At 48.4% G+C, this 24617-nt stretch overlaps 1 protein-coding gene and 3 long non-coding RNA genes across 4 annotated transcripts; all 4 read right to left on the reverse strand.

Annotated features, from left to right (window-relative positions):
• Nucleotides 1-504: 504 nt before the first annotated feature.
• On the reverse strand, nucleotides 505-3083 carry LOC118653235. The gene is made up of 2 exons (XR_004966817.1): nucleotides 2934-3083; nucleotides 505-733 (listed from the first exon to the last, which is right to left on the reverse strand). It is a non-coding gene; the product is annotated as an uncharacterized LOC118653235 (long non-coding RNA).
• Nucleotides 3084-7607: 4524 nt separating this feature from the next.
• On the reverse strand, nucleotides 7608-13054 carry LOC118653238. The gene is made up of 4 exons (XR_004966820.1): nucleotides 12993-13054; nucleotides 10582-10757; nucleotides 9785-9978; nucleotides 7608-8093 (listed from the first exon to the last, which is right to left on the reverse strand). It is a non-coding gene; the product is annotated as an uncharacterized LOC118653238 (long non-coding RNA).
• A 1189-nt stretch (nucleotides 13055-14243) lies between these two features.
• Nucleotides 14244-17282, reverse strand: LOC118653236. Its single transcript, XR_004966818.1, has 2 exons — nucleotides 16177-17282; nucleotides 14244-14475 (listed from the first exon to the last, which is right to left on the reverse strand). It is a non-coding gene; the product is annotated as an uncharacterized LOC118653236 (long non-coding RNA).
• A 5343-nt stretch (nucleotides 17283-22625) lies between these two features.
• Nucleotides 22626-23921, reverse strand: LOC118653243 (beta-defensin 103A-like). Its single transcript, XM_036303916.1, has 2 exons — nucleotides 23738-23921; nucleotides 22626-22867 (listed from the first exon to the last, which is right to left on the reverse strand). Exons 1-2 carry the CDS (start codon nucleotides 23793-23795, stop codon nucleotides 22722-22724), a joined length of 204 nt encoding a protein of 67 aa, XP_036159809.1. The 5' UTR covers nucleotides 23796-23921; the 3' UTR covers nucleotides 22626-22721.
• Between the last annotated feature and the right edge of the window lie 696 nt (nucleotides 23922-24617).

A 24617-nucleotide genomic window follows, 5' to 3' on the forward strand; every position in this document is an offset into this window, starting at 1 on the left:
ACAATGCATGAGGCAGTGCTTCCCCTCAAAGACTGTTTGTAAGTGACTTAGACAAAGTCCTCTCCCTGTGGAGGTTTTGTAGCCACGTGGAGAATTAGAACGTGACCCACATGAGTGAGTGAGAGGCATGGACCAAAAGGAAGTGAGCACTGGGACAGCGTGGAGGAGGGAGGGGCCAATTCCTGTGGGGATCAGGAGTGGTGTCCCGAGGAGGAGGTGCTCTGGTGGGCACTGAGGGAGGGAGGCTGGTGTTGGGAGTGCCGTGGGGCAGGTGAGGGCATGCAGGATGGGAGAAGCAACAGCAGAGTGCACCTTTTAGGAAAGCACAGGGAGGGCTGTGGACTTCAGGTGACTCTAAGGGCACCAAAAACCTGAAAAGCACAATGGGTCCCCCAACGGGGTCCCTGAAGTTCACAGAGGAGCCTGAACAGGCCCTCCAGGATTTCAGAGATGGGCCTGTGTGACCAAGCACCTTGCAGTAACCAGCAGGACAAGAGGTCGAGATTCTGAGTCTAATGTGATTTAATTTTATTTAAATGTCACATTTTTGTGAAGGACACACTTAAATGCATCATCAGTGACAGCAGCCTCTTCATCTCCAATTGCTATTTTTTGCAGCATTTGAGGCTTGGCATGTTACAGTAGCCTATTGGTCTACTACCTTTAGGGCATTTCTTGTGCAAGCAGATTCCACCTTTCTCGTTGCAACGAGGATCACTATGTTGAGCAAAACCTAAAATGAAAATAAAAAAGGTAAGAGAGTCAGACATCAAAGCCCCATATCAGAGGGGTCCTTGGAGTCGGTGTTCCCTTGAGTGAAACCTCAGGCGGGTTTACGCCATCGAGGTGAGAAGAGGTGAGGCTGTGATCCTAGGGTCCAGTTTTCTGACAGAGACCAGAACTGCTGAGGTTGGAGAGGATTCTTGTGTTTCCAGAACCAGGGCAGGACAGACTCTGAGCGGTGGCTGTGGGACAGGACAGGTGGACAAGAGTCTGTACCATTTCAGTTCCTCCAAAGGAGAGAGAGTCACCAAGAAGTCAAGGTGACATACAACCAGTGCTCTTAGGATGGGACACAGCCAGCAAGGGTCAGTGTTTACGTCTTTGTTTCCTCCATCATTTCCTCAGTGAAGTATTTGAGCTGAGATGCCTTTTCCGGTGCAAGGATTGGTTAAGGAGAACTTAATATCTAAGTAACTCACAATGGAAAATAAGGATAGTTTTAAAACCTCTTTCGTGCCCTAGCCAGTTTGGCTCAGTGGATAGCGTGTGGGCATGTGGACTGAAGGGTCCCAGGTTTGAATCTGTCAAGGGCACATGCCCAGGGGGCGTTGCAAGAGGCACCTGATTCGTGATTCTCTCTCATCATTGACGTCTCTCTCTTCTCCCTTCCTCTCTGAAATCAATAAAACATGTGTAAAGAAACCTCTTTCATGCCCTAGCCAGTTTGGCTCAGTGGATAGAGCGCCGGCCTGCGGACTGAAGGGTCCCAGGTTTGATTCCGGTCAAGGGCATGTACCTTGGTTGCAGGCACATCCCCAGTAGGGGGTGTGCAGGAGGCAGCTAATTAATGTTTCTCTCTCATTGATGTTTCTAACTCTCTATCCCTCTCCCTTCCTCTCTGTAAAAAATCAATAAAATAATTTTTTAAAAAAAGAAACCTCTTTCGTGATGGTGTCTATGATCTCTGAGAACTCTCTACTGGTCCGGTTCTCACAGGTCCTGACCCTCCCGGGAGGCTCCCTTCAGTCCTTCTCACCTTCCCTCTCATCTTCCTGCTCCTCCCGCCTCCTAGGCCATGTCCCCTCCACCTCCCTTCCTGGTAAGGCTTGTCTTGGAATACAGCCAAGAAGAAGACAGATAAAACAAGAGCTTTCCAACATAATTTAAGGTCTACTCCTTGCCTCCCGCTTCTCCCTCCCTCCTCTCCTTTTGGTCTGTTTCCCTAACACAAAAGAGCAAGGACAATGCTGGCATCCAGGTTTCAGAGCCACTGTGCATGGGCTGCCTGGCCCTGAGCCAAGAGCAGCCATGGCAGGAGTGTGTTGAAGGATCTTTGAGCTGGGTAGACGGGGCCCAGAGGTGCCCAAACAGTGGCTCTCCAGTCGAGGCTGGGCCTTGCTATTCTCTGGGTTACCAAGGACTCCTCACTTTAGTATAAAGATTTGTACAGTGATAATCTGCACTTCTGGGCTGGAACCAAATAAATTTTTTTTTTTTAAAGAAAGAGTGGAAGGGAGGGGGGAGTTGGAGGAGAGCGCGCGCGCGCGCGCGCGAGAGAGAGAGAGAGAGAGAGAGAGAGAGAGAGAGAGAGAGATTGGTTGCCTCCTGCACGCTCCCTGTCCCGGGCCAGCGATCGAGCCTGCAACCAAGGTACATGGCCCTGCCTGGGAATTGAACCCACAACCCTTCAGTTAAAGGACCAACGCTCTAACCACTGAGTAACTGGCTAGGCCCCCAAAATACCGACTTCTGTGCATGGGCCATGAAGTTTCAATCGCACTATACGTGCGCACCTGCACATGGTATTTTGTGGAAGAGCCACACTCAAGGGGCCAAAGAGCCGCATGTAGCTCTCGAGCCACAGTTTGCCGACCACGGGGCTAGGGCATAATTTCTTGCTTTTCTCACATGAGAAAAGCCAGCTGACCTAGGTGTCCCTGTTAGCAGCACCTGGTCCTGGAGCCCAGAGACGAGCTGGCAGGTACACCCTTGGGGCGCCTTCGGAAATGCAGAGTGGCTGTGCCCTGCAGGGTCAGGCTCTGGACCTGCGTCCTTGGTGATGGGTGGGGTGCTTGCATCTATCTCATCAGCCATTCAGTCCCTTTGATCCAAAGAGTGTATAGAAGAAAAAGAGAGAGGAGACGGAGATAGGGAGGGAGGGGGACACAGAGAGAGAAGTCCTGTGATGTCCTTCTGTCCTGCTCTCTTACCTGGGACTGACAACAGGAACACGAAGAGGAACACAAGTAGAAGGTGGAGCCTCATGGTGAGCCAGGAACTGAGCCACTGACTGAGGGAGACACACTTCACTCCTTATAAAGGGCCTGGATTGGCTGCAGCCTTGGGAACCCAGAGCAATTTAATTGTTCCCCTGGCCTCCCTCCAGACGGGAAAACCCCAGGGGACCTGTCTTTCTGGTGGAGGCCAGGCTTTTCCGTGTGGGAAGCGACTTCCTGGAGCTCAACTGTCCTCCTGGGGCCTTGGAATTTGCCTGCCTGGCATTTGATGAGCGTCCGGGGACAGTCCCAGGCCACACCAGGAACCAGGCCGGTGTCGCTAGGAGGGACAGGAGACGCGGGGGCCCGAGCCTCCCTGGGTGCCCATGGAGGGTGACATTCAGGGGCAAGCTCCTAAAGCTTAGCATTGCCCCTGTGACAGGTGAGGGGGCAGGTAGGTCCTGTGTCTGTTCCTCAGCTAAAGGAAGGGGGATGCAATGGGGACAGACCCAGCTCCTCAGTCTCCATGTCACAAAGCAAGGACGGCCTTGGGGTCACTGGGACACTCAGCCACATCCAGCTCTCCTGTATCAGTGCCCGAGAGCCCATGGTTTGTGCTCTTCTCAGACCCGTCCAAGCTGAGCTCTCATGGCCCTGAGACTGGGGATCCTGGGGGATGCCCTGTGGGAACAGCAGCTGCCCCAGGCCCTCCCCGTCGTTGGTGGGAACCCCATTCTGAAGGCACCCAGGATCCCGGGCTCTGTGAGATCTGCCGCTGTCTCCCACAACCTCACCCTTGCTCTGAGATGCAGCGAAGGCAATGGTGGCCCAGAGACTAGACCGAACCCAGTACCCCACTATCAGGGGGTAGGGAGCAAAAGAAAGATGCATTTGTGATGAGTCCTTCCTCTCTAGTCCAATGATGTTTGAGGGCAAAAGACATGTTTACCTACATTATAATCACCAGCAGAGAATACACTCAAGTATTGCTTATGGATTTGGCTGGCAACACTCCCTAATCTAGGGTCTTTTTTTTCATTTATGAATTCTTTCTTTCTTTCTTTCTTTCTTTCTTTCTTTCTTTCTTTCTTTCTTTCTTTCTTTCTTTCTTTCTTCTTTCTTTCTTTCTTTCTTTCTTTCTTTCTTTCTTTCTTTCTTTCTTTCTTTCTTTCTTTCTTCCTTCCTTCCTTCCTTCCTTTCTTCCTTCCTTCCCCCTTTCTTTTTCTTTCTTTCTTTCTTTCTTTCTTTCTTTCTTCTTTCTTTCTTTCTTTCTTTCTTTCTCTTTCTTCTTTCTTTCTTTCTTTCTTTCTTTCTTTCTTTCTTTCTTTCTTTCTTTCTTTCTTTCTTCTTCTTCTTTTTCTTTCTTTATTTTATCCTCTCCTGAGGATATTTTTTCATTGATTATTAGAGAGTGGAAGAGATGGGAAGAGACAGAGAGAAACATCAATGTGATAGAAACACATCGATTGGTTGTCCCTGCACATGCCTCAACCAGGGTCCAGGCTGGGGAGGAACTTGCAACTGAGGTACGTGCCCTTCACCAGAATCGAACCAGGGACCCTTGAATCCGCAGGCTGACTCTCTATCCACTGAGCCAAACCGGTTAGGGCTGGCAGGCCGTCCTTTAATCAACTATGTCCTCCCTCACCATCCTCTTTCTGACTCCAAACACATATCTAAGACTGCTTGATATTTTCCCACAGGTCACTATGAACTGTTTCTCTCTCCTCTCTCTCTTTACCTTATTTCTTCACTAGAGACCTGGTACACAAAAATTTGTGCACTCGGAGGGGGAGGGCCCCGCCTGTGCACTCTCGCAGCCTGGGATCCCTTGGGGGATGTCCACCTGCTGGCTTAGGCCTGCTCCCCAGGGGATTGGGCCTAAGCTGGCAGTCAGACATCCCTCTGGCAGCCCGGGAGCCCTTGAGGGATGTCCACTTGCCAGCAGGAAGCAGGCTTAAGCTGAAGTCAGATATCCTTAGCGCTGCTGAGGAGATGGGAGAGGCTCCTGCCACCACCACTGTGCTGGCAGCCATCAGCCTGGCTTGTGGCTAAGCAGAGCTCCCCCTGTGGAGCATACTGACCACCAGAGGGCATCTCCTGCATTGAGCATCTGCTCCCTGGTGGTCAGTGTGTGTCATAGTGACCAGTCATTCCCAGTTGTTCTGCTGTTAGGGTCAATTTGCATATTACCCTTATATTATATAGGATAGAGGCTGGTGCATGGGTGGGGGCCAGCTGGTTTGCCCTGAAGAGTGTCCAGGATCAGGGTGGGGGTCCCGCTGAGGTGCCTGGCCAGCCTGGGTGAGGGGCTGATGGCCATTTTCAGGCTGGCCATGCCCCCCAGCAACCCAAGCTCCCAGATTCCCCTTTTTTTCCTGGGATTTATTTATCTTCTAAAATGGAAACTTTGTGCCTTGAGTGGAGCCAAGGGCCTGCCAGAGCAGGTGGGAAGCTTGGCTTCCTCCATCTCTGGGGACAACCCAAGCCTCCTTCTCGCTCCAGCTCCATGGCCAAGGCCATCTTAGTTGGGTTAATTTGCATACTCACTCCTGATTGGCTGGTGGGCATGGCTGGTGGGCGTGGCTTGAGCATAACAGAGAGATGGTTAATTGCATGTTTCTCTTTTTATTATACAGGACTAGAAGCCCATTGCAGGAAGATTCCTGCAAGAATAGGGCTTCCTGCGGTGGGAGCAAAGCAAAGAAGGGAGCGAAACCCGCCAAGGCAGGCTTTGCTCCTGCCTCTGCCATCCTGCTTGCTTCCCTCCCGTCTCTGCCACCCCTCTTGCTTCCTTCTCATCTTCACCACCCTGCTTGCTACTCCACAGCTTCACTTCCTTCTGCAGCGCTTGTCTTCCTTCTAGTTGTCTTCAGTCTTCGCTCTGCGCCTGCGAATGCAAATTAGCTGCCATATTTGTTGGGTTAATTTGAATACTCATCTGATTGGCTGGTGGGTGTGGCAGAGTGACACCAATTTGCACGTTTCTCTTTTATTAGTGTAGATTTGTTTGTATTAACATAGGCTCAGTCTTACTTATCTTTTCCTCCATAATGTCATATGCCATTAATCCAATTCAGTATATTTTTACTCAGGTATTTAGTTTTGGTTCTATATGGCTTTCCTTTCTCTCCTCATCATGATGAGGTGTTTTGTTTTGTTTACCTAAACTTTTCAGACATTTATAAGATTTGTAACCATGCATATAAGCCCCTATTGCTAATCCTATCATCTTTGTCAAGGGGGCAGGTGGGTCTGTTTGTACTGACTGACTTTTCTCTTGATTATAGACTATATTGTACTGTTTTGTTGCAAACCTGGTATTTCTGATTGGATTCAGTCTATTATAAGCTTATCTTGTTGAATGATGGTCTTTGTTGTTTTCCCTCAAAGAATGTTAGATTTATTCTGGCTCACATTTAAGTTGTTTGCAGATCAGCTCAATCCTTTCAGGAATGGTTTTACAAAAAGTAAAAAAAAAAAAACTGTCAGAGCAGTCCCAGAACAGTTTAATTTAGAGCTCAACAGCCTGCTATGAATGTAAGTCCTTTCTGAGGACTTTCTTGTAAGGTCTCCACTTTGCTGGTGGGGATTCACTCTCGCCAGCCTTGTGTGTGGTCTTGGATTTGTTTGTCTAACTCCTGCTGGGTGTTTTCCTCTGGTATCTGAAGTTTTACCTAAGCGTACTCAGATCAGTGCCCAGGCCAACATTCAAAGGCCCTCGGGTGTTGGGCCCTGCTCTCTCATCTACACAGATACTTTGCATTTTTATATAGTTTACAAATAAATCTGTCCTTGGGCTTGGCTCTGACCAACTCCTTCCCTCATGTCCCATTGCCCTCACTCCAGCTGAGCTGAGTCACTGTCCCCGCAGGAGCCTACCCACCAGATCCTGACAAGCTCTCCCAAAGGGAGTGATGCCCCCAACCTGCAGGATGGACCCTCATTCTCAACAGCTGTACCTTGCACCCCAATGGCGTGTGTCTACAGCCCCGTTGTGCATAGTGGGCTGCATCCTCCTCTTCATTCAAAAGCACACAGCACATGGCTTGCAAAACTGTGTCCGGGTGTAGCCCCAAGAAAGAGGGACTCTAAGACCCTAATGTCTTGTCAGAGTGAGGAAGCTGGGATTAATATGAAGTTCCTTGTCAGATGTCTTTGATGTGGACATGAATCAAGAGCATGGTGGCACAGAGGGCACAGCATTTGCATAAAACATCCTAGAACTGGCCTCCATTCCCATGCACGTTCCAGCCTCCCAGCCCAGCCTCCATGCCCACTGCCATCAGGAGAATTAATGTTTTTAAGCACCTGCTTTTCCCAGCATGTATCAATGGCCTTAACCCCCCTACTTGTTCCATCGACCTGGTGAAGTAGGTTCTGTCATGTATTTTACAAGTGAAGGTGGTGAAGCACGGGGTGGTTGAAGAACTTGTGTGCGGCCACATGGCCAGTTATAGGCAGCCTGGGGGTTCAGAACCCACAGTGCTAACCCCCGGGCTTTGAGCCTGTGTGAGTTCACCTGCTGCCCCCATGTGACGTGTGTTTTCATTGTGTGGGGAAGTACTTAAGGGGGACTCGCCTAATAATGACACTCTTTCCTGGAGTTTTGATGAAGAATGAGAAGAAAAATTAGAAAATAAGAGACAAAAATGTGTAGCGAGGGAGTTTTGTGAACGTTCCTTTTGTGAGCACTTTTTAATCATACTTCCAAATGTCTTCCCCTCTTTTCCATGTATTCCAGCTCTCATGGTCTCAGTCTCTCCTGCTGACACAAAGAGTCCCCGGCCTGGGTGCTCACTAAGGCAGCACCAGATTCCCTGAGACACCTGTGCACCCGCCGAGCTTTTGGTGGGAGAGTCACTTCCCGGTCACCTTCCTGAGGAGCCGGATGGTGCTGACCTCCAGCATCTCTGGGCTTCTGTCCCTGAAGACGTTTGCTGCTAGCCAAACCCACTGCACCAGCGCCGATGGGGTGGCTGTTCTTATCCCTGGGTGGCTGCCAGGACCGTGCAGCTCAGCTGGGAATCGCCCACTCAGTGGCTTCTCTGGTTTGCTTGCTGCAGCGTGAGCAGAACACCAGCAGGCCACTGGCCTCACCTTCAGGAACAACGACCCGAGAATGAAGAATCAGCTGAGAGAACAGCCTGCTGCCTACAGGAGGGAGAGGAGGTGAGTGCAGACTGGGCAGGGTTTGGGACTAGCTGGAGGTCAAGCCTGGCTGTGTTGAGTCCCTACAGTGTTAGGCAAAACATCCCATTACACTGAGGCCAGCACCTCATTCTCACCCTCTTTCACTCGTCTGCCCTCTGGCACCTGCACCCTCTCAGCAGCACCTGGAGTCAGAGGGCTAGGAACTGAGTAGGGGACTTGGGATGTTGCTGAGGAGGGATCTGAGGCCCAGACAGGTGGTGTGACTTGTAAGTCAGGGGAAGAGCCAGAACCTAGGAATCCAAAATCTTAGTGCACATTTTCTTTTTTATTTTCTGTGTCATGTTCTCAAGCTCCTTGAGATATTTCCGTTGCTGGATCCAGGCTGCATGAAGCGAAGGGGCAGGTGCTGTGCGCATAGGTGGGACTCACATGAGTTTGAATCCCACGTGTGGGACCACCCTCGGTCCTATGGCTTCGACCATAGAGCAGTCTCCTTATACGATGGTTTTGAGGATGAAGTGATCAACCAGGCCACCTGGCATGATGCCATACCGGTGGCGAGGGCTCAATGGCACTTAACTTTAGGCGATTTTAAAAAATACATTTTTATTGATTTCAGAGAGATGGAGGGAGAGGGAGAGAGAGAAAGAAGCATCAATGATGAGAAAGAATCATTGACCTGCTGCCTCCTGCACACCCCATTACTGGTCATCAAGCTCACAACGGGGGCATGTGCCCTGACTAGGAATGGACCCATGACCTCCTGGTTCATAGTTCAACACGCAACCACTGAGCCATGCCAGTTGGGCCAGAGTATTTCTTAATAAAGGTTTTACATCAATGCATTATTGTGGTAAAGCCAGAAGAATACAAAGGGACATATTGAAATTCTTCTCCAGCTCTTTCCTCTCTCCATCTCAGTTTAACTTCATATTGCTCATGACTCTAGGTTTTACCATGCCATGAATTACTAAAGTAACATGTCCTATTATTATCTCATATTCTCAGCACTTTGAACAGTGGGCTGGCATAGAGAAGGTAGTCAAATATGTTTAAATGACTGAGAGCTAGTATAGAGGAACCAAATAATGGGTGAATGAAAAATGGATGCATGGAGGAACTAAATGAGGGAGGGTAAAAAGAGAAGGAAGGAAGACCCTAACTGGTTTGGCTCACTGGATAGACCTGTAGACTGAAGGGTCCCAGGTTCGATTCCAGTCAAGGGCACATGCCCTGGTTGTGGGCTTGATCCCCAGTAGAGGGGCTACAGGAGGCAGCCAATCAATGATTCTTTCTCATCGTTGCTGTTTATATCTCTATGTCTTTCTCCCTTTCCCTCTGAAATCAATAAAAGTATATTTTTAAAAAGAGTGATAAAGAAGGAAAGAAGGAAAAGAGGGGACACAGGGAACTCGAGTTCCTTACTTATCGAACAATTGCCACTAATATTGGGGAGTAGAAAGGTATATTATGATTAAGATGCAGACATCAAAGAAATCATCTGAGCCATAAAGTCAGCAGTGATCTTTTCAGGAATAAAAACAAAAGGAATTTCACTTAATAGTTAAAGAGCTTTGGGATCAGATAGACCTCGGATCAAAGTCCTTGATCTGCCACATATGAGCTGAGTGATCTTGAAATAACCTTTTAAAGCTCTGGTTCTCCCTGTACATTTGATGACGATACAGTACCATTCTCCTGAGTCGTGTCTCAGAATCAGGGACGTCAGGGGAGTCAGTGGCTGGCCAGTCCCTCTGCAGGCAGGGTTGTGGTCTAGCTGACATTTCTCCCAGGGGATCAACCCAATGTAAGAAGGGCTTCTTAGGCGACTTCCGGGTCCCAGAGATCACACAGCTGTTAGCTTCTCCCATCAAGAGCTGGAATACTGCAGAAAAACACTGCAATTTAAAACTAAAATTTGACCAAATTGTGCCTTATTTGAGCCCATGAAATTAGAAGCTGGTAGTACAACTTTGGTCGTTTCTGGGATGGAAGGAATAAATGGTCTAAAGAAGAACCTAGAATTGTAGTAAGTACACCCAATTCCCACTAAACTTCACTTATTATATGGGACTATGGATGCATAAGTTTATATAATTTCTCCCATTCTCTTTTGCTGGAGCAAAGGTTAAAGGAAGCTTCTTAAACTTTGCATCAGCATCTGAATTTTTCACTAAATAGAGACCTAGTGTAGTTTAGTGATGTTCACCTAAAAATGGACTAAGTGTAGTAATCTATTTACTTCTACATTGTAGCTGTGAGGCTTTTACTTTCTTGACCACAACAACAATGCTTAAATAATAGTAATAGTAATAGTAATAATAATAATAATAATAATAATAATAATAGTAAAGTATAGAGTGAAAGCTTTTGTCCACATTCTCATCCCCTATGCTGGTATACTGAAAGCACTTTTATTGACTCCCTAGATGTTAGGCATATAGTCCCACCCCTTTTTCTACCATGTTTGGTTCTCCTAAAAACCTACCTTGCAATGGGTTCCTTCACTCTTCTCAGGTGGACTGCTGCCTGTCCATCTGGCAGGGACCCCTAAGGCAGCTGCCCAAGGCCTCACAATTAGGGGCCAGGTCAGATCAACAATGGGCAGATGAAGGGCTGAGTGAGGTCATGCAGGTGCATTATGATCTCATATGGACAGGGGTCCTGTTGGTGGAGAGGTGGGAACCAGTCAGACTTGAGTGGCATCAAACCCCTAGGAGCTGGATGAGGGGAGGTGGGAATGGTGCAGACACTCCTTCCAAAAGGTATTTTTTTAAAAAAAATAATTAAATCTTTATTGTTCATATTATCACAGTTGTTTTTCTTTTTTCCCCCTATAGGTCCTCTCCACCCGGTTCCCACCACCGGCTCTGCCCTCATCCCTCCCCCCCCCACCCCCCCCCGCCCCCCGCCGCCCACTGTCCTCATCCATAGGTGCACGATTTTTGTCCAGTCTCTTCCCACATTCCCCCCACCCCTTTCCCCCCAACAATAGTTAGTCCACTCCCTTTCTATGCCCCTGATTCTATTATAATCACCAGTTTATTCTGTTCATCAGATTATTTATTCACTGATTCTTAGATTCACTGGTTGATAGATGTGAATTTGTTGTTCATAATTTGTATCTTTACCTTTTTCTTATTCTTCCTCTTCTTAAAGGATACCTTTCAGCATTTCATATAGTACTGGTTTGGTGGTGATGAACTCCTTTAGCTTTTCCGTATCTGTGAAGCTCTTTATCTGACCTTCAATTTCGAATGATAGCTTTGCTGGATAAAGTAATCTTGGTTGTAGGTTCTTGACATTCATCACTTTGAATATTTCTTGCCACTCCCTTCTGGCCTGCAAAGTTTCTGTTGAGAAATCAGCTGACATTCGTATAGGTACTCTCTTGTAGGTAACTGACTTTCTTTCTCTTGCTGCTTTTAAGATTCTCTCTTTGTCTTCTGCTCTTGGCATTTTAATTATGATGTGTCTTGGTGTGGTCCTCTTTGGATTCCTTTTGTTTGGGGTTCTCTGTGCTTCCTGGACTTATAAGTCTATTTCTGTCACCAGGTGGGGGAAGTTTTCTGTCATTATTTCTTCAAATAGGTTTTCAATATCTTGCTCTCTCTCTTCTTCTGGCACCCCTATAATTAGGATGTTGGTACGGTTGAAGCTGTCCCAGAGGCTCCTTACACTATCTTCATATTTTTGGATTCTTTTTTCGTTATGCTTTTCCATTTGGGTGTTTTTTGCTTCTTCGTATTTCAAATCTTTGACTTGATTCTTGCGATCCTCTAGTCTGCTGTTGGTACTCTGCATAATATCCTTTATTTCAGTCAGTGTATGCTTAATTTCTAGTTGGTCCTTTTTCATGCCCTCGATGGTCTCACTAGATTTCTTGAGGCTCTCACTACATTTATCGGTGGTCTCACCCGTCTTTTTGAGGGTCTTACTAAATTTGTCGGAAGTTTCTGGAAAGTTCTTGAAAAACCTTAAAAGTGTGGTTTTGAACTCTATATCCAATAGTTTGCTGTCCTCCATTTCTGTCATTTGTGTCCTGTTTCTTTGTCTCCACATATTTTATGCTTCCCTGTGTTGATAGAGTGGCTTTCTGTGCTAGATGTCCTATAGGGCCCAGTGGCTCACCCTCCCCAATTACCTGAGGAGGACACTCTTGGTGCACCCCCTTGTGGGCTTTGTGCACAGTCTTGTTGTAGTTAAGCCTTGATTGTTGTAGGTAACACTGGGAGGGAATGACCTCCAGACCAATTGGCTGTGAGAATCAGCTGTGCCTGCAGTGGGAGAACTTCTGTGCTGAAGACACCCCTCCGGGGCAAGACTTGCTCCAGTGGGGCTTTGGTGCTCACTGAGTCTGCCCCCTGAATGTGTCCTTTATGGATTGGAGGAGCTGCAGTCTGGATGGTCCCACTCTGACCACCGGGCACACTGGCTCCTGGATGTCTAAGGAGGCGCTAATCTAGCCTCTGCCTGAGGTGACCCAGCAGAAGCCAGTTGTGAAGCAATGCAAGTTGCCCTGGGGCCTTGGGCCCACTGCAGTTTGTTAGATAATTTTCAGATTGCAAATGGGCCAGGCCTTTCATATGCAAAAGCCTCCGTGCATGCTTGGGTGGGGCGGGGTCCCATGGGTTCAACAGGGGTGGAGCTAGAAGTTATGGCTGCCCTCAGAAGCCCTGCTTCTCAGTGTCCCAGCAAACGCTGCAAGCACCTCTGAGAGAAAGCTGCCCTCAGGTTCCGACCGATGCCAGACAGTCCCATTTCTCCCGTATGAGTCTGGGTCTCCAGAGACTCACACGGAACTGGAGTGGAGAGCAGTTGGGAGCTTGAGATACCCTCCCTATTGAAAAAGACAACCGTGTCCTCAGCTGCCAGCCCTGTTCGCGTCCACCTCCGTACCTTTGTATTTTACTTTCGCACTGTACCTCCTCTGAGTCTCGGTATGCTTTTCTCTTTCCTTCTAGTTGTAGAATTTCCACTCAGCCAGCCTTCCTGTGGTTCTGGATGATGTCTATTCCGTCTTTTAGTTGTATTTTGGAAGTGGTTGTGTGAGGCAGCAATCTCTGGTGTTTACCTATGCTGCCATCTTTGTTTCTCCCAAAAGGTTGGCTAAAAAACTAGGCAAAGATAAGAAGCAATATCTGGTGAATGATAGTCAAGGAAGAGGTGTGTTTAGTTTTTACAGAGAGCAGGTGAGTCTCATCCATCCATCAGCAAAAGAAGGGATCCAGGACTCAATGAAAGGTTGGCCTTGGGCCCAAGCATGAGCCCATTTGTTCATGATTCACATAGAAAAGACACCCTCTTCTGGTGACTGGTGGGGAGAGCATCTCTCCATGACCTTCTCAGAGATTCCCACCCATTTCCTGCTGGCACCCACCCTCCTTTCCATAGTTTTGCATCAAGCACGACAGAGGCTCCCCCAGTTCCCAAGGCTGATCACCACAGAGCCTTTGAGTGAAATGAGAATTTGTGAGAACCTGATTATTAAGGGCGGATGGATGCTGTGCAGGAGTGCCCAAAAATAAAATTAGAAATCAGAGTGCACTTCCTTGGACTTTCAACGAGGACTGTTTTCTTGACTCCCATCCTGTCCACCTGGAGAGCAACACTTGGTCCAACTCCGTGTTGCCACTCAACTGATAACAATGCATGAGGCAGTGCTTCCCCTCAAAGACTGTTTGTAAGTGACTTAGACAAAGTCCTCTCCCTGTGGAGGTTTTGTAGCCACGTGGAGAATTAGAACGTGACCCACACGAGTGAGTGAGAGGCATGGACCAAAAGGAAGTGAGCACTGGGACAGCGTGGAGGAGGGAGGGGCCAATTCCTGTGGGGATCAGGAGTGGTGTCCCGAGGAGGAGGTGCTCTGGTGGGCACTGGGGGAGGGAGGCTGGTGTTGGGAGTGCCGTGGGGCAGGTGAGGGCATGCAGGATGGGAGAAGCAACAGCAGAGTGCACCTCTTAGCAAAGCACAGGGAGGACTGAGGAGCTCAGGTGACTCTAAGGGCACCAAAAACCTGAAAAGCACAATGGGTCCCCCAACAGGGTCCCTGAAGGTCTGAAGAAGAGCCTGAATGGGCCCTCCAGGATTTCAGAGATGGGCCTGTGTGACCAAGCACCTTGCAGTAACCAGCAGGACAAGAGGTCGAGATTCTGAGTCTAATGTGATTTAATTTTATTTAAATGTCACATCTTTGTGAAGGACACACTTCGATGCATCATCAGTGACAGCATCCTCTTTATCTCCAATTGCTATATTCTGCAGCATTTGATTCCTGGCAAGTGACAGTAGTTGCCTATTGGTTTTCTACCTCCAGAGCAACGAAATGCCCTGCAGATTCCACCTTTATCATTGCAAGTAGTAACTCTAAACCGAGCAAAACCTAAAATGAAAATAAAAAAAGTAAGAGAGTCAGACATCAAAGCCCCATTCCAGAGAGGCCATCTGTGTCAGAGTTTCCTGGAGTGAAACCTCTGGCGGGGGTTACGCCATCAAGGTGAAAAGAGGTGAGGCTGTGATGCTAGGGTCCAGTTTTCCGACAGAGACCAGAACTGCTGAGGTTGGAGAGGATTCTTGTGTTTCCAGAACCAGTGCGGGACAGGCTCTGAGCGGTGGCTGTGGGACAGGACAGGTGGACAAGAGTCTGTACCATTTCCATTCCTCCAAAAGAGATAGTCACCAGGAAGTCAAGGTGACACCGGGCCAGTGCTTTAAGGATTGGACACAGCCAGCAGGGGTCAGTGTTTATGTCTTCGTATTCTCCATCATTTCCTCAGTGAAATATTTGAGCTGAGATGCCTCTTCTGGTGCAAGGATTGGTTAAGGAGAACTTAATATCTAAGTAACTCACAATGGAAAATAAGGATAGTTTTAAAAACCTCTTTCGTGCTCTAGCCAGTTTGGCTCAGTGGATAGAGTGTGGGCATGTGGACTGAAGGGTTCCAGGTTTGAATCTGTCAAGTGCACATGCCCAGTGGGGGGCATGCAGGAGGCACCTGATCCATGATTCTCTCTCATCATTGATGTCTCTCTCTCTCCTCCCTTCCTCTCTGAAATCAATAAAACATGTGGAAAGAAAACTTTCGTGATGGTGTCTCTAATCTCTGAGAACTCTCTGCTGGTCCGGTTCTCACAGGCCCTGGCCCTCCCGGGAGGCTTCTTTCAGTCCTTCCCACCTTCCCTCTCATCTTCCTGCTCCTCCCACATCCTAGGCCATGTCCCCTCCACCTCCCTCCCTGGTAAGGCTTGTCTTGGAATACAGCCAAGAAGAAGACAGATAAAACAAGAGCTTTCCAACATAATTTAAGGTCTACTCCTTGCCTCCCGCTTCTCCCTCCCTCCTCTCCTTTTGGTCTGTTTCCCTAACACAAAAGAGCAAGGACAATGCTGGCATCCAGGTTTCAGAGCCACTGTGCATGGGCTGCCTGGCCCTGAGCCAAGAGCAGCCATGGCAGGAGTGTGTTGAAGGACCTTTGAGCTGGGAAGGCGGGGCGCAGAGGTGCCCCAAACAGTGGCTCCCCAGTCGAGGCTGGGCCTTGCTATTCTCTGGGTTACCAAGGACTCCTCACTTTAGTATAAAGATCTGTACTGTGATACTCTGCACTTCTGGGCTGGAACCAAATCAAATTTTTTTTTTAAAGAAAGAGTGGAAGGGAGGGAGGAGTGGGGAGGAGAGAGAGGGAGAAAGAGAGAGGGGGAGATCAATGTGAGAGAGATACATCGATTGGTTACCTCTTGCACGCGCCCTGTCCCGGGCCAGCGATCAAGCCTGCAATCAAGGTATGTGGCCCTGACTGGGAATTGAACCTGCAACCCTTCAGTTAAAGGCCCAATTCTCTAACCACTGGGTAACTGGCTAGGGAAGTGGTTGGAAACCTGCGGCTCGGCAAACGGCGGCTTGCGAGCCACATGCTGCTCTTTGGCCCCTTGAGTGTGTCTCTTCCACAAAATACCGACCATTCAGTCTCTTTGATCGAAAGTGTCTGTAGAAGGAGTAGAGAGAGGGAGACGGAGATGGAGAGGGAGAGAGGGAGGGGACACAGAGAGAGAAGTCCCGTGATGTCCTTCTGTCCGCCCCTCTTACCTGGGACAGGCAACAGGAACACGAAGAGGAACGCAAGCAGGAGAAGTTGGAGCCTCATGGTGAGCCAGGAGCTGAGCCGCTGACTGAGGGAGCCGTGCTTCGCTCCTTATAAAGTGACCGGGTTGGCCGCAGCCTTGGGAACCCAGAGCAATTAAATTGTTCCTCTCACCTGTCCTGTGTGTCACAAGAAGGGCCTTGGAGCCCAGGGCACACCCATCATTTCATGCGAGTCCAGACGGGAAAACCCCAGGGGACCTGTCTTTCTATCTTGCTGGATGAGGCCAAGCGGCTTCCTGGAGCTCAACTGCCCTCCTGGGGCCTTGGAATCTGCCTTTCTGGCATTTGCTGAGTGTCTGCGGACAGTCTCAGGCCACACCAGGAACCAGGCCGGTGTCGCTAGGAGGGACAGGAGACGCGGGGACCAGAGCCTCCCTGGGTGCCCATGGAGGGTGACATTCAGGGGCAAGCTCCTAAAGCTTAGCATTGCCCCTGTGACAGGTGAGGGGGCAGGTAGGTCCTGTGTCTCTTCCTCAGGGAAAGGAAGGGGGATGCAATGGGGACAGACCCAGCTCCTCAGTCTCCATGTCACAAAGCAAGGACGGCCTTGGGGTCACTGGGACACTCAGCCACATCCAGCCCTCCTGTATCAGTGCCCGAGAGCCCATGGTTTGTGCTCTTCTCAGACCCGTCCAAGCTGAGCTCTCATGGCTCTGAGACTGGGGATCCTGGGGGATGCCCTGTGGGAACAGCAGCTGCCCCAGGCCCTCCCCGTCGTTGGTGGGACCCCATTCTGAAGACACCCAGGATCCCGGGCTCTGTGAGATCTGCCGCTGTCTCCCACAACCTCACCCTTGCTCTGAGACCCAGCGAAGGCAATGGTGGCCCTGAGACTGGACCGAGCCCAGCGCCCCACGCTCAGAGGGTAGCTTTTTCGGAGGCAAAAGAAAGTGCATTCATGATGAGTCCTTCCTCTTTAGTCCAATGATATTCAAGAGCAATAGACATGTTTACCTACATTATAATCTCCTGCAGAGAATACGCTCAAGTGTTGCTTATCGATTTGGTTGGCAACACTCCCTAATCCAGGGTGTTTTTTTTCCATTTATGAATTTATTCTTTTCTTTCTTCCTTTCTTTCTTTCTTTCTTTCTTTCTTTCTTTCTTTCTTTCTTTCTTTCTTTCTTTCTTTCTTTCTTTCTTTCTTCTTTCTTTCTTTCTTTCTTTCTTTCTTTCTTTCTTTCTTTCTTTCTTTCTTTCTTTCTTTCTTTCTTTTTCTTTCTTTCCTTCTTCTTCTCTTTCTTTATTTTTATCCTCTCCTGAGGATATTTTTTCATTGATTATTAGAGAGTGGAAGAGATGGGAAGAGACAGAGAGAAACATCAATGTGAAAGAAACACATGGATTGGTTGCCCCTGCACATGCCTTAACCAGGGCCCAGGCTGGGGAGGAACCTGCAACCAAGGTACATGCCCTTGACCAGAATCAAACCCGGGACCCTTCTGTCCACAGGCCGATGCTCTATCCACTGAGCAACATCGGCCAGGGCCAGGGTCATTTCTGATGAGTGCGCTAAGGGGACTTGGGAGGAAGGAGTAGAATCTGGCCATGCCCCTCTGTCATTTAAATGCCTGGTCGACAGATCCTGGTGACACCTGGCAGGGAAGTGCTTTCAGAAAGCAAGGTGCCTCTGGGTGTGGGGATGGCGGTGGTCATCTCAGGGGGAGTTCTTTATGTTTGATATCTCAAATGGTGTTTTATTTTTAAATAAACAATGTGCATCTGAGTCTCATTGTTCTCTGAATTGAAAGGTTCTCTCTTTAAGGTAATGTCTAGAATCTTAGTAGCCACATTCGTTCCATCACGTAGAGCCAAATTCCCATCAGGCATCATTTTTCTTCTGCCTGAAGAGTGTGTTTTGGTTTTTTTTCAAATAGTGCAGGTTTTGCTGATGAGGAATTTTCTTAGCTTTCTTTTTGTTGTTTAAAAAGTTTTACCTTGCCGAAACCGGTTTGGCTCAGTGGATAGAGCGTCGGCCTGCGGACTGAGGGGTCCCGGGTTCGATTCCGGTCGAGGGCATGTGCCTGGGTTGCGGGCACATCCCCAGTGGGGGATGTGCGGGAGGCGGCTGATCGATGTTTCTCTCTCATCGATGTTTCTAACTCTCTGTTTCTTTCCCTTCCTCTCTGTGAAAAATCAATAAAATATATTTTAAAAAAAAAGTTTTACCTTACTGCCAGCTGGCGTGGCTCAGTGGTTGAGCATCGACCTATGAACCACGAGGTCACAGTTCCAGTCCCAATCAGGGCACATGCCCAGGTTGCTGGCTTGATCCCCAGTGTGGGGCACGCAAGATACAGCCAATCAGTGATTCTCTCTCATCCTTGATGTGTCTATCTCTCTCTCTCTACCTTCCTCTCCGAAATTAATAAAAAATATATTTTAAAAAATTTTTACCTTACTTCAAGAATAGACTTTGTTTTTTAGAGTAGTTTTAGGTTAACACAAAATTGAGGAGAAGATACAGAGATTTCCCGTGTGTACCTTCTGCCCCATAATCAACATTTCCACCAAATGTTATACTTGCTGCAACCAATAAACCTACACTGACACTTCATCATCACCCAGAGTTCATTTTACCTTTATGTTTGAAATACATTTTTCTAGTATTGAATTCTAGGTTGACAATATTTTTCTTTCTTTTAAAAAAAAAATTTTTTTTAAATTCTCACCTGAGGGTATGTTTGATTTGAGAGAGAGAAAAACATCAATGTGGGAGAGAAACTGGTTTGCCTCTCACATGCACCCAAACCAGGATTGGAACCTGCAACCTAGGTATGAGCTCTGATGGGGATTTGAACCCCTGACCTTCTGGTGTACAGGGACAACACTCCAATCAACTAAGCCACACTGGCCAGAGCAACGATCTTTTTCTTTTGGTACGTGTAGGTATTGCCACATTTTATTCTGGCTCTTTTAGAATCTGGTGAAAAGTTGGCTGTAATTCCTTCTCTTGTTCCTCTAAATTTAATGTGTCTTTCTCTCAGGCTACTTTTTGAGATTTTTCTCTTGACCCACTAGTTACTTTGATTATGATGTGCTTAGTGTCGTTTTCTTTATGTATATTCTGCATGATTTCCTTGAGCAGCAATGTTTTCGTTCATAGTCTCATCAGATTTGGAACATAGCAGACCATTCTTTACTCAACTATATCCTCCCTCACCATCCTTTTTCTGACTCCAAACACATACAGGCTGCTTGATATTTTCCCACAGGTCACTATGAACTGTTCTCTCTCTCTCTCTCTCTCTCTCTCTCTCTCTCTCTCTCTCTCTCTCTGCCTTATTTATGCACTAGAGGCCCAGTGCACAAAAATTTGTGCACTCGGGGGGGGGGGGGAGAGGATTCCCCAGCCCAGCCTGTGCCCTCTCACAGCCTGGAACCCCTCAGGAGATGTCCACCTGCTGGCTTAGGCTCACTTCCCGGGGGATTGGGCCTAAGATGGCAGTCAGACATCCCTCTGGCAGCCTGGGAGCCCTCAGGGGATGTCCACTTGCCAGCAGGGAGCAGGCCTAAGCTGCAGTTGGACATCCTTAGTGTTGCTGAGGAGGCAGGAGAGGCTCCCACCACCACCGCTATGCTGGCAGCCATCAGCCTGGCTTGTGGCTGAGCAGAGCACCACCTATGGGAGCGCACTGACCACCAGGGGGCAGCTACTGCATTGAGCGTTTGCCCCCTGGTGGTCAGTATGTGTCATAGTGACCAGTCATTCCCAGTTATTCTGCTTTTAGGGTCAATTTGAATATTACCCTTTTATTATATAGGATAGAGGCTTGGTGCATGGGTGGAGGCCAGCTAGTTTGCCCTGTGGGTGTTTTGGATCAGGGTGGGGGTCTCCCCTGGGGTGCCTGGCCAGCCTGTGTGAGGGGCTGAGGGTCGTTTTCAGACTGGCTACACTACCTTCAGGGTGGGAGTCCCCGCTGGGGTGCCTGGCCAGCCTGGGTGAGGGGCTGATGGCCGTTTTCAGGCTGGCCATGACCCCCGGCGACCCAAGCTCCCAGCTTCTTCTTTTTACTTTTTCTGGGATTTATTTATCTTCAATAAATAAATTGAAACTTTGTATCTTTGAGTGGAGCCAAGGGCTGGCCAGGGCAGGGGGGAAGCTTGGCTTCCTCCATCACTGGGGGCAACCCAAGCCTCCTGCTCATTCCAGCTCTGTGGCCAAGGCCATCTTAGTTGGGTTAATTTTCATAATCACTCCTGATTGGCTGGTGGGTGTGCCTGGTGGGCGTGGCTTGAGCATAGCAGAGGGATGGTTAATTGCATGTTTCTCTTTTTATTATATAGGACTAGAGGCCCATTGCAGGAAGATTCCTGCAAGAATAGGGCTTCCTGGGGCCAGAGCAAAGCAAAGAAGGGAGTGAAACCCACCAAGGTGGGTTTTGCTCCCGCCTCCACCATCCCGCTTGCTTCACTCCCTTCTGCAGTGCCTGGCTTCCTTCTAGTTGTCTTCAGTCTTCGCTCTGGGCCTGCGAATGCAAATTAGCCGCCGTCTTTGTTGGGTTAATTTGAATACTCATCTGATTGGCTGGTGGGTGTGGCAGAGTGACACCAATTTGCACGTTTCTCTTTTATTAGTGTAGATTTGTTTGTATTAACATAGGCTCAGTCTTATCTTTTCTTCCATAATGTCATATGCCATTAATCCAATTTAGTATATTTTTACTCAGGTATTTAGTTTTGGTTCTATATGGCTTTCCTTTCTCTCCTCATCATGATGAGGTGTTTTGTTTTGTTTACCTAAACTTTTCAGACATTTATAAGATTTGTAACCATGCATATAAGCCCCTATTGCTAATCCTATCATCTTTGTCAAGGGGGCAGGTGGGTCTGTTTGTACTGACTGACTTTTCTCTTGATTATAGACCATATTGTCCTGTTTTGTTGTAAACCTGGTATTTCTGATTGGATTCAGTCTATTATAAGCTTATCTTGTTGAGTGATGGACTTTGTTGTTTTCCTTCAAAGAATGTTAGATTTATTCTGGCTCACATTTAAGTTGTTTGCAGATCAGCTCGATTCTTTCAGGAATGGTTTTACAAAAGTAGAAGTTCCAGAACAGTTTAATTTAGAGCTCAACAGCCTGCTACGAATGCAAGTTCTTTCTGAGGACTTTCTCATGGTGTCTCCACTTTGCTGGTGGGGATTCACTCTTGCCAGCCTTGTGTGTGGTCTTGGATTTGTTTGTCTAACTCCTGCTGGGTGTTTTCCTCTGGTTTCTGAAGTTTTACCTAAGCGTGCTCAGATCAGTGCTCAGGCCAAGATTCACAGGCCCCTGCTGCTCCACCCCCGCCAAGAGGGCCCTTTCTGGTTTCCTGCCCTGGAAACGGGGATGTCTCTTGCTGTTGGAGGATTGCTGGTCTGTGGGCCTGGCACCCAGCAGACTAGAGACATTTGTCGGTCTCTCCTCAATCACAGCCCTGCACTGCTTGTTGTCTACTGCCTGAAACACCTGTGTCACACCTGTGCCTGGTTCTCCAGTTGCGAACTGTGGAAGGAAGTTCCCATTGCAGGTAATCCTTCTGTGGTGCAAGGCCCTTTACTAGGCAGGCTGAGCTGATGAAGACAAGGTTTTGGCCCTGGTCAGTGTGGCTCAATGGGTTGGTATTGTCTCATGCACCATGGCCAGTTTGATTCCCTTCAGGGCATAAACCTAGGTTGTGGGTTCGAGTGCATTCTGGAGGCAACTGGTCGATGTTTCTCTCTCACATTGATGTTTCTCTCTCTCTCTCTACTTCTCCCTTCCTCTCTCTCTAAAATCATAAAAACATATAAAAATTTTTAAAGACAAGGTTCTTTCCTTTAACAATTGTGTCGAACTTAAAGATTGAAAACATGCAAACATATATGATGCAAAAAAATCTGTCAAGATTCATAGATAGAGCCCTGCAGTGAGAACCCTGTGGTGAAATCACAGGAAGGATCCCATTTGTGTGGGAAATGAGCTGCATTGTAAAGAAGGAGGTAGAATTTGAGGTGGCTCCCGAGGGAAAGGCTGAAACTTAGAGGAAAAGCTAGGAGAGAGCTTATACGTCAGGTGTGAGGTCAGCTGGAGCAGAGGCATGGCTGAGAGGAAAACAGGAGCATCTGAGGGAGAGCCAGGTCCCTGTTTCTCTAAGGTGTCAGGTGTTCACAAGGACTCAGATGGCCCCCAAGGATGCACTGACATCCTAGAGATGGATTACATGGGGAGGAGCTGTGTCGAGTAGAGAAACAGAGTCCCATTTCCTGGGGCATAAAATCGTCAAAAGAGGACTAACCCTTGGAAACTCAGCTCAGGTCCCCTGTGGTTCCCCTGAGGTTAGATGTGACTTGCATGAAAGGAGAATCAGTAACACTTTCTAAGGAGCCACAGCCACAAAGACTGGGATTTTATAAACACAATCAAACTTCTGATTTTTTTGGAAAAAATATTTACTGTAATTTTGCTTTCATAAACTCCATGCAGGCATCTTCACACGTGACAACATTCTCCACATTTCAGGACCGTCACTTCCTCCTCCGGCAGCACTTCCGGCCAGTGAGTGAGCAGCTGCCTATGTGCTCCTCCTTAGGGAGGCAGCTCACCAAGGCGCAGCGGCCACTCCTCACTTTGCAAAAGTACCTCTGCACTGTGCTTATGATCCCTCCATTGCCTGCAAGGAGAGAGCAGAATACATGGGAAGGTTCTATGAAGGCTGGGTATAAACGCAAGGTTGTAGGGATTCCTCAAGTAGACTGATTTGTTTTTATATCTTTATTTCTTGTTCTATGAAATCAGGAGTGAAGTAGAAGGCGGCACCAGCCATCCAGTCAACCAAGTATCTAAGAGCTGCAGCTCAGCTGTGGACCACGTGGCGCTGGCAAATGTGACCACAGGGAGCACCCGTGGGGGACACATGGAAGGTGAGCAATGGCCCAAAGACCCTCCCTCCCACCACCAAGCTAATACAATGCAAGTCTGTGCTTCTGTTCTCAGATTAAATCAACTTTTTCTGTTGGTTCTAAAATGTCTGTGTCAATTCCTTCATGTCTCATTAACAAGGATAACAGTCTTAAAAGGATGCCTGTTGGGAGCTACTTAGTCTGTTAAGAGGGGCGGGTTTGGGGGCTGGTATAAGTGGAGAAGAGACTGAGAAGCACAAATTGGTGACACAAAGCAGTCACGAGGAAGCAAGCAAAGCCTAGGAAATAACATCAATAATAATTGAGACGAGTATGTATAGTGCCAGCTGGGGAACTGGAAATGTCAAGGAGATTACTGTGTTCAGAATATGATTGTCTTGTGCACCTAAAACCAATACAAAATAACATTGGAGAAAAAAACAACAACCCCAAAACACAGAAATAAAAAGAGTGGATCAAAAAAGGTTGGGGAACCTGCTTTCAGGTTCTTGATGCTTATCAGGAACAAAAATTGGTGCAACACATCTCCCCAATCTACAGCGTCCTGAGGAATGAGGAGGGACCGGCTCTGATGAGCATGCCCTCCACCCTCGCCTCCCTCGTGCCCCAGCCCAGCTTACCTGGAGCAGGCACCAGGCACAGGAGCAGCAACCCAAAGACCAGGTAATAGATCCTCATGCTGACGGCCTCACAGCGCGGGAGACTGGCCGGGAAGCTGTGCCTGTGGACTTTATAAGGTCCTGGTCCACAGCATGGGGAGCGTGAGCCATGGCTGCAATTCCTGTAATATCACAGTGATGACAACATGACTAGTTCCCAGTCCTTCATGCCAAAGCCTCTTACCACACAGGCCACACCCACTAAGCCGGAGGCTCATTACAAACTTAGAGGGGGAAACGGAGTCGGATAGGAGTCTCCTGCTGTCCTGAGGCCGTCTGGCTCCTGAAACTGGTCCAGGGTTGGCTCCCATCGAGTTGCAGGCACAGGTGGGAAGGACCCACCTCCTCTGTGAAGCCATCCTAGGGCACGTCGAGGGCACTGACTGGTCCCCACCATGGTCTTCCACGCATCTGCCTTTCTCCTAAAGTCCTGGGGTGTCTGAGGCCCCCCTGGGAACCACATCAGCCCAGCCTTGGTAAGGCATATTCAGACCTCGGGCTGGGTCACCCCCGAGGCTGCACAGGTACCCCTGAAACTGAGATAAGACAGGGCCAGCTTTCAGGTGATGAAGAAAGGGAGGAAAAATGGCTGCCTTCCCGGGTTACTGACCTTATGTCTCTCGGCCATCACGGGGCCCTGTAACTTGGGCGAAACGCGGTTTAGACATTGTCATTGTCTGAAAACTGCCCGTTTCATGACTCAATATGGTGTCTCATCTTCCTCCATCAGAGAAAGAGAATGCAGGTGATGTATTGGATGGGCTGGCATCTGATCCTCCTTGGTGACACTCCCATGCAAATGCAAGGCGTCAGACGGTGCCCTCAGACCTGTGACTCATGG

The sequence above is a fragment of the Myotis myotis genome, unplaced genomic scaffold (genome assembly GCF_014108235.1).
Source record: "Myotis myotis isolate mMyoMyo1 unplaced genomic scaffold, mMyoMyo1.p scaffold_m19_p_39, whole genome shotgun sequence".
NCBI classification, from domain to species: Eukaryota; Metazoa; Chordata; class Mammalia; order Chiroptera; family Vespertilionidae; genus Myotis; species Myotis myotis.

Bases quoted from the DNA above. Each gene is read 5' to 3' on its own strand.
- LOC118653243 (XM_036303916.1), bottom strand. From the start codon at position 23,795: ATGAGGATCTATTACCTGGTCTTTGGGTTGCTGCTCCTGTGCCTGGTG. The intron at 22,868-23,737 runs GTAAGCTGGGCT...CTCTCCTTGCAG, and splicing joins GTGCCTGGTGCCTGCTCCAG to GCAATGGAGGGATCATAAGC.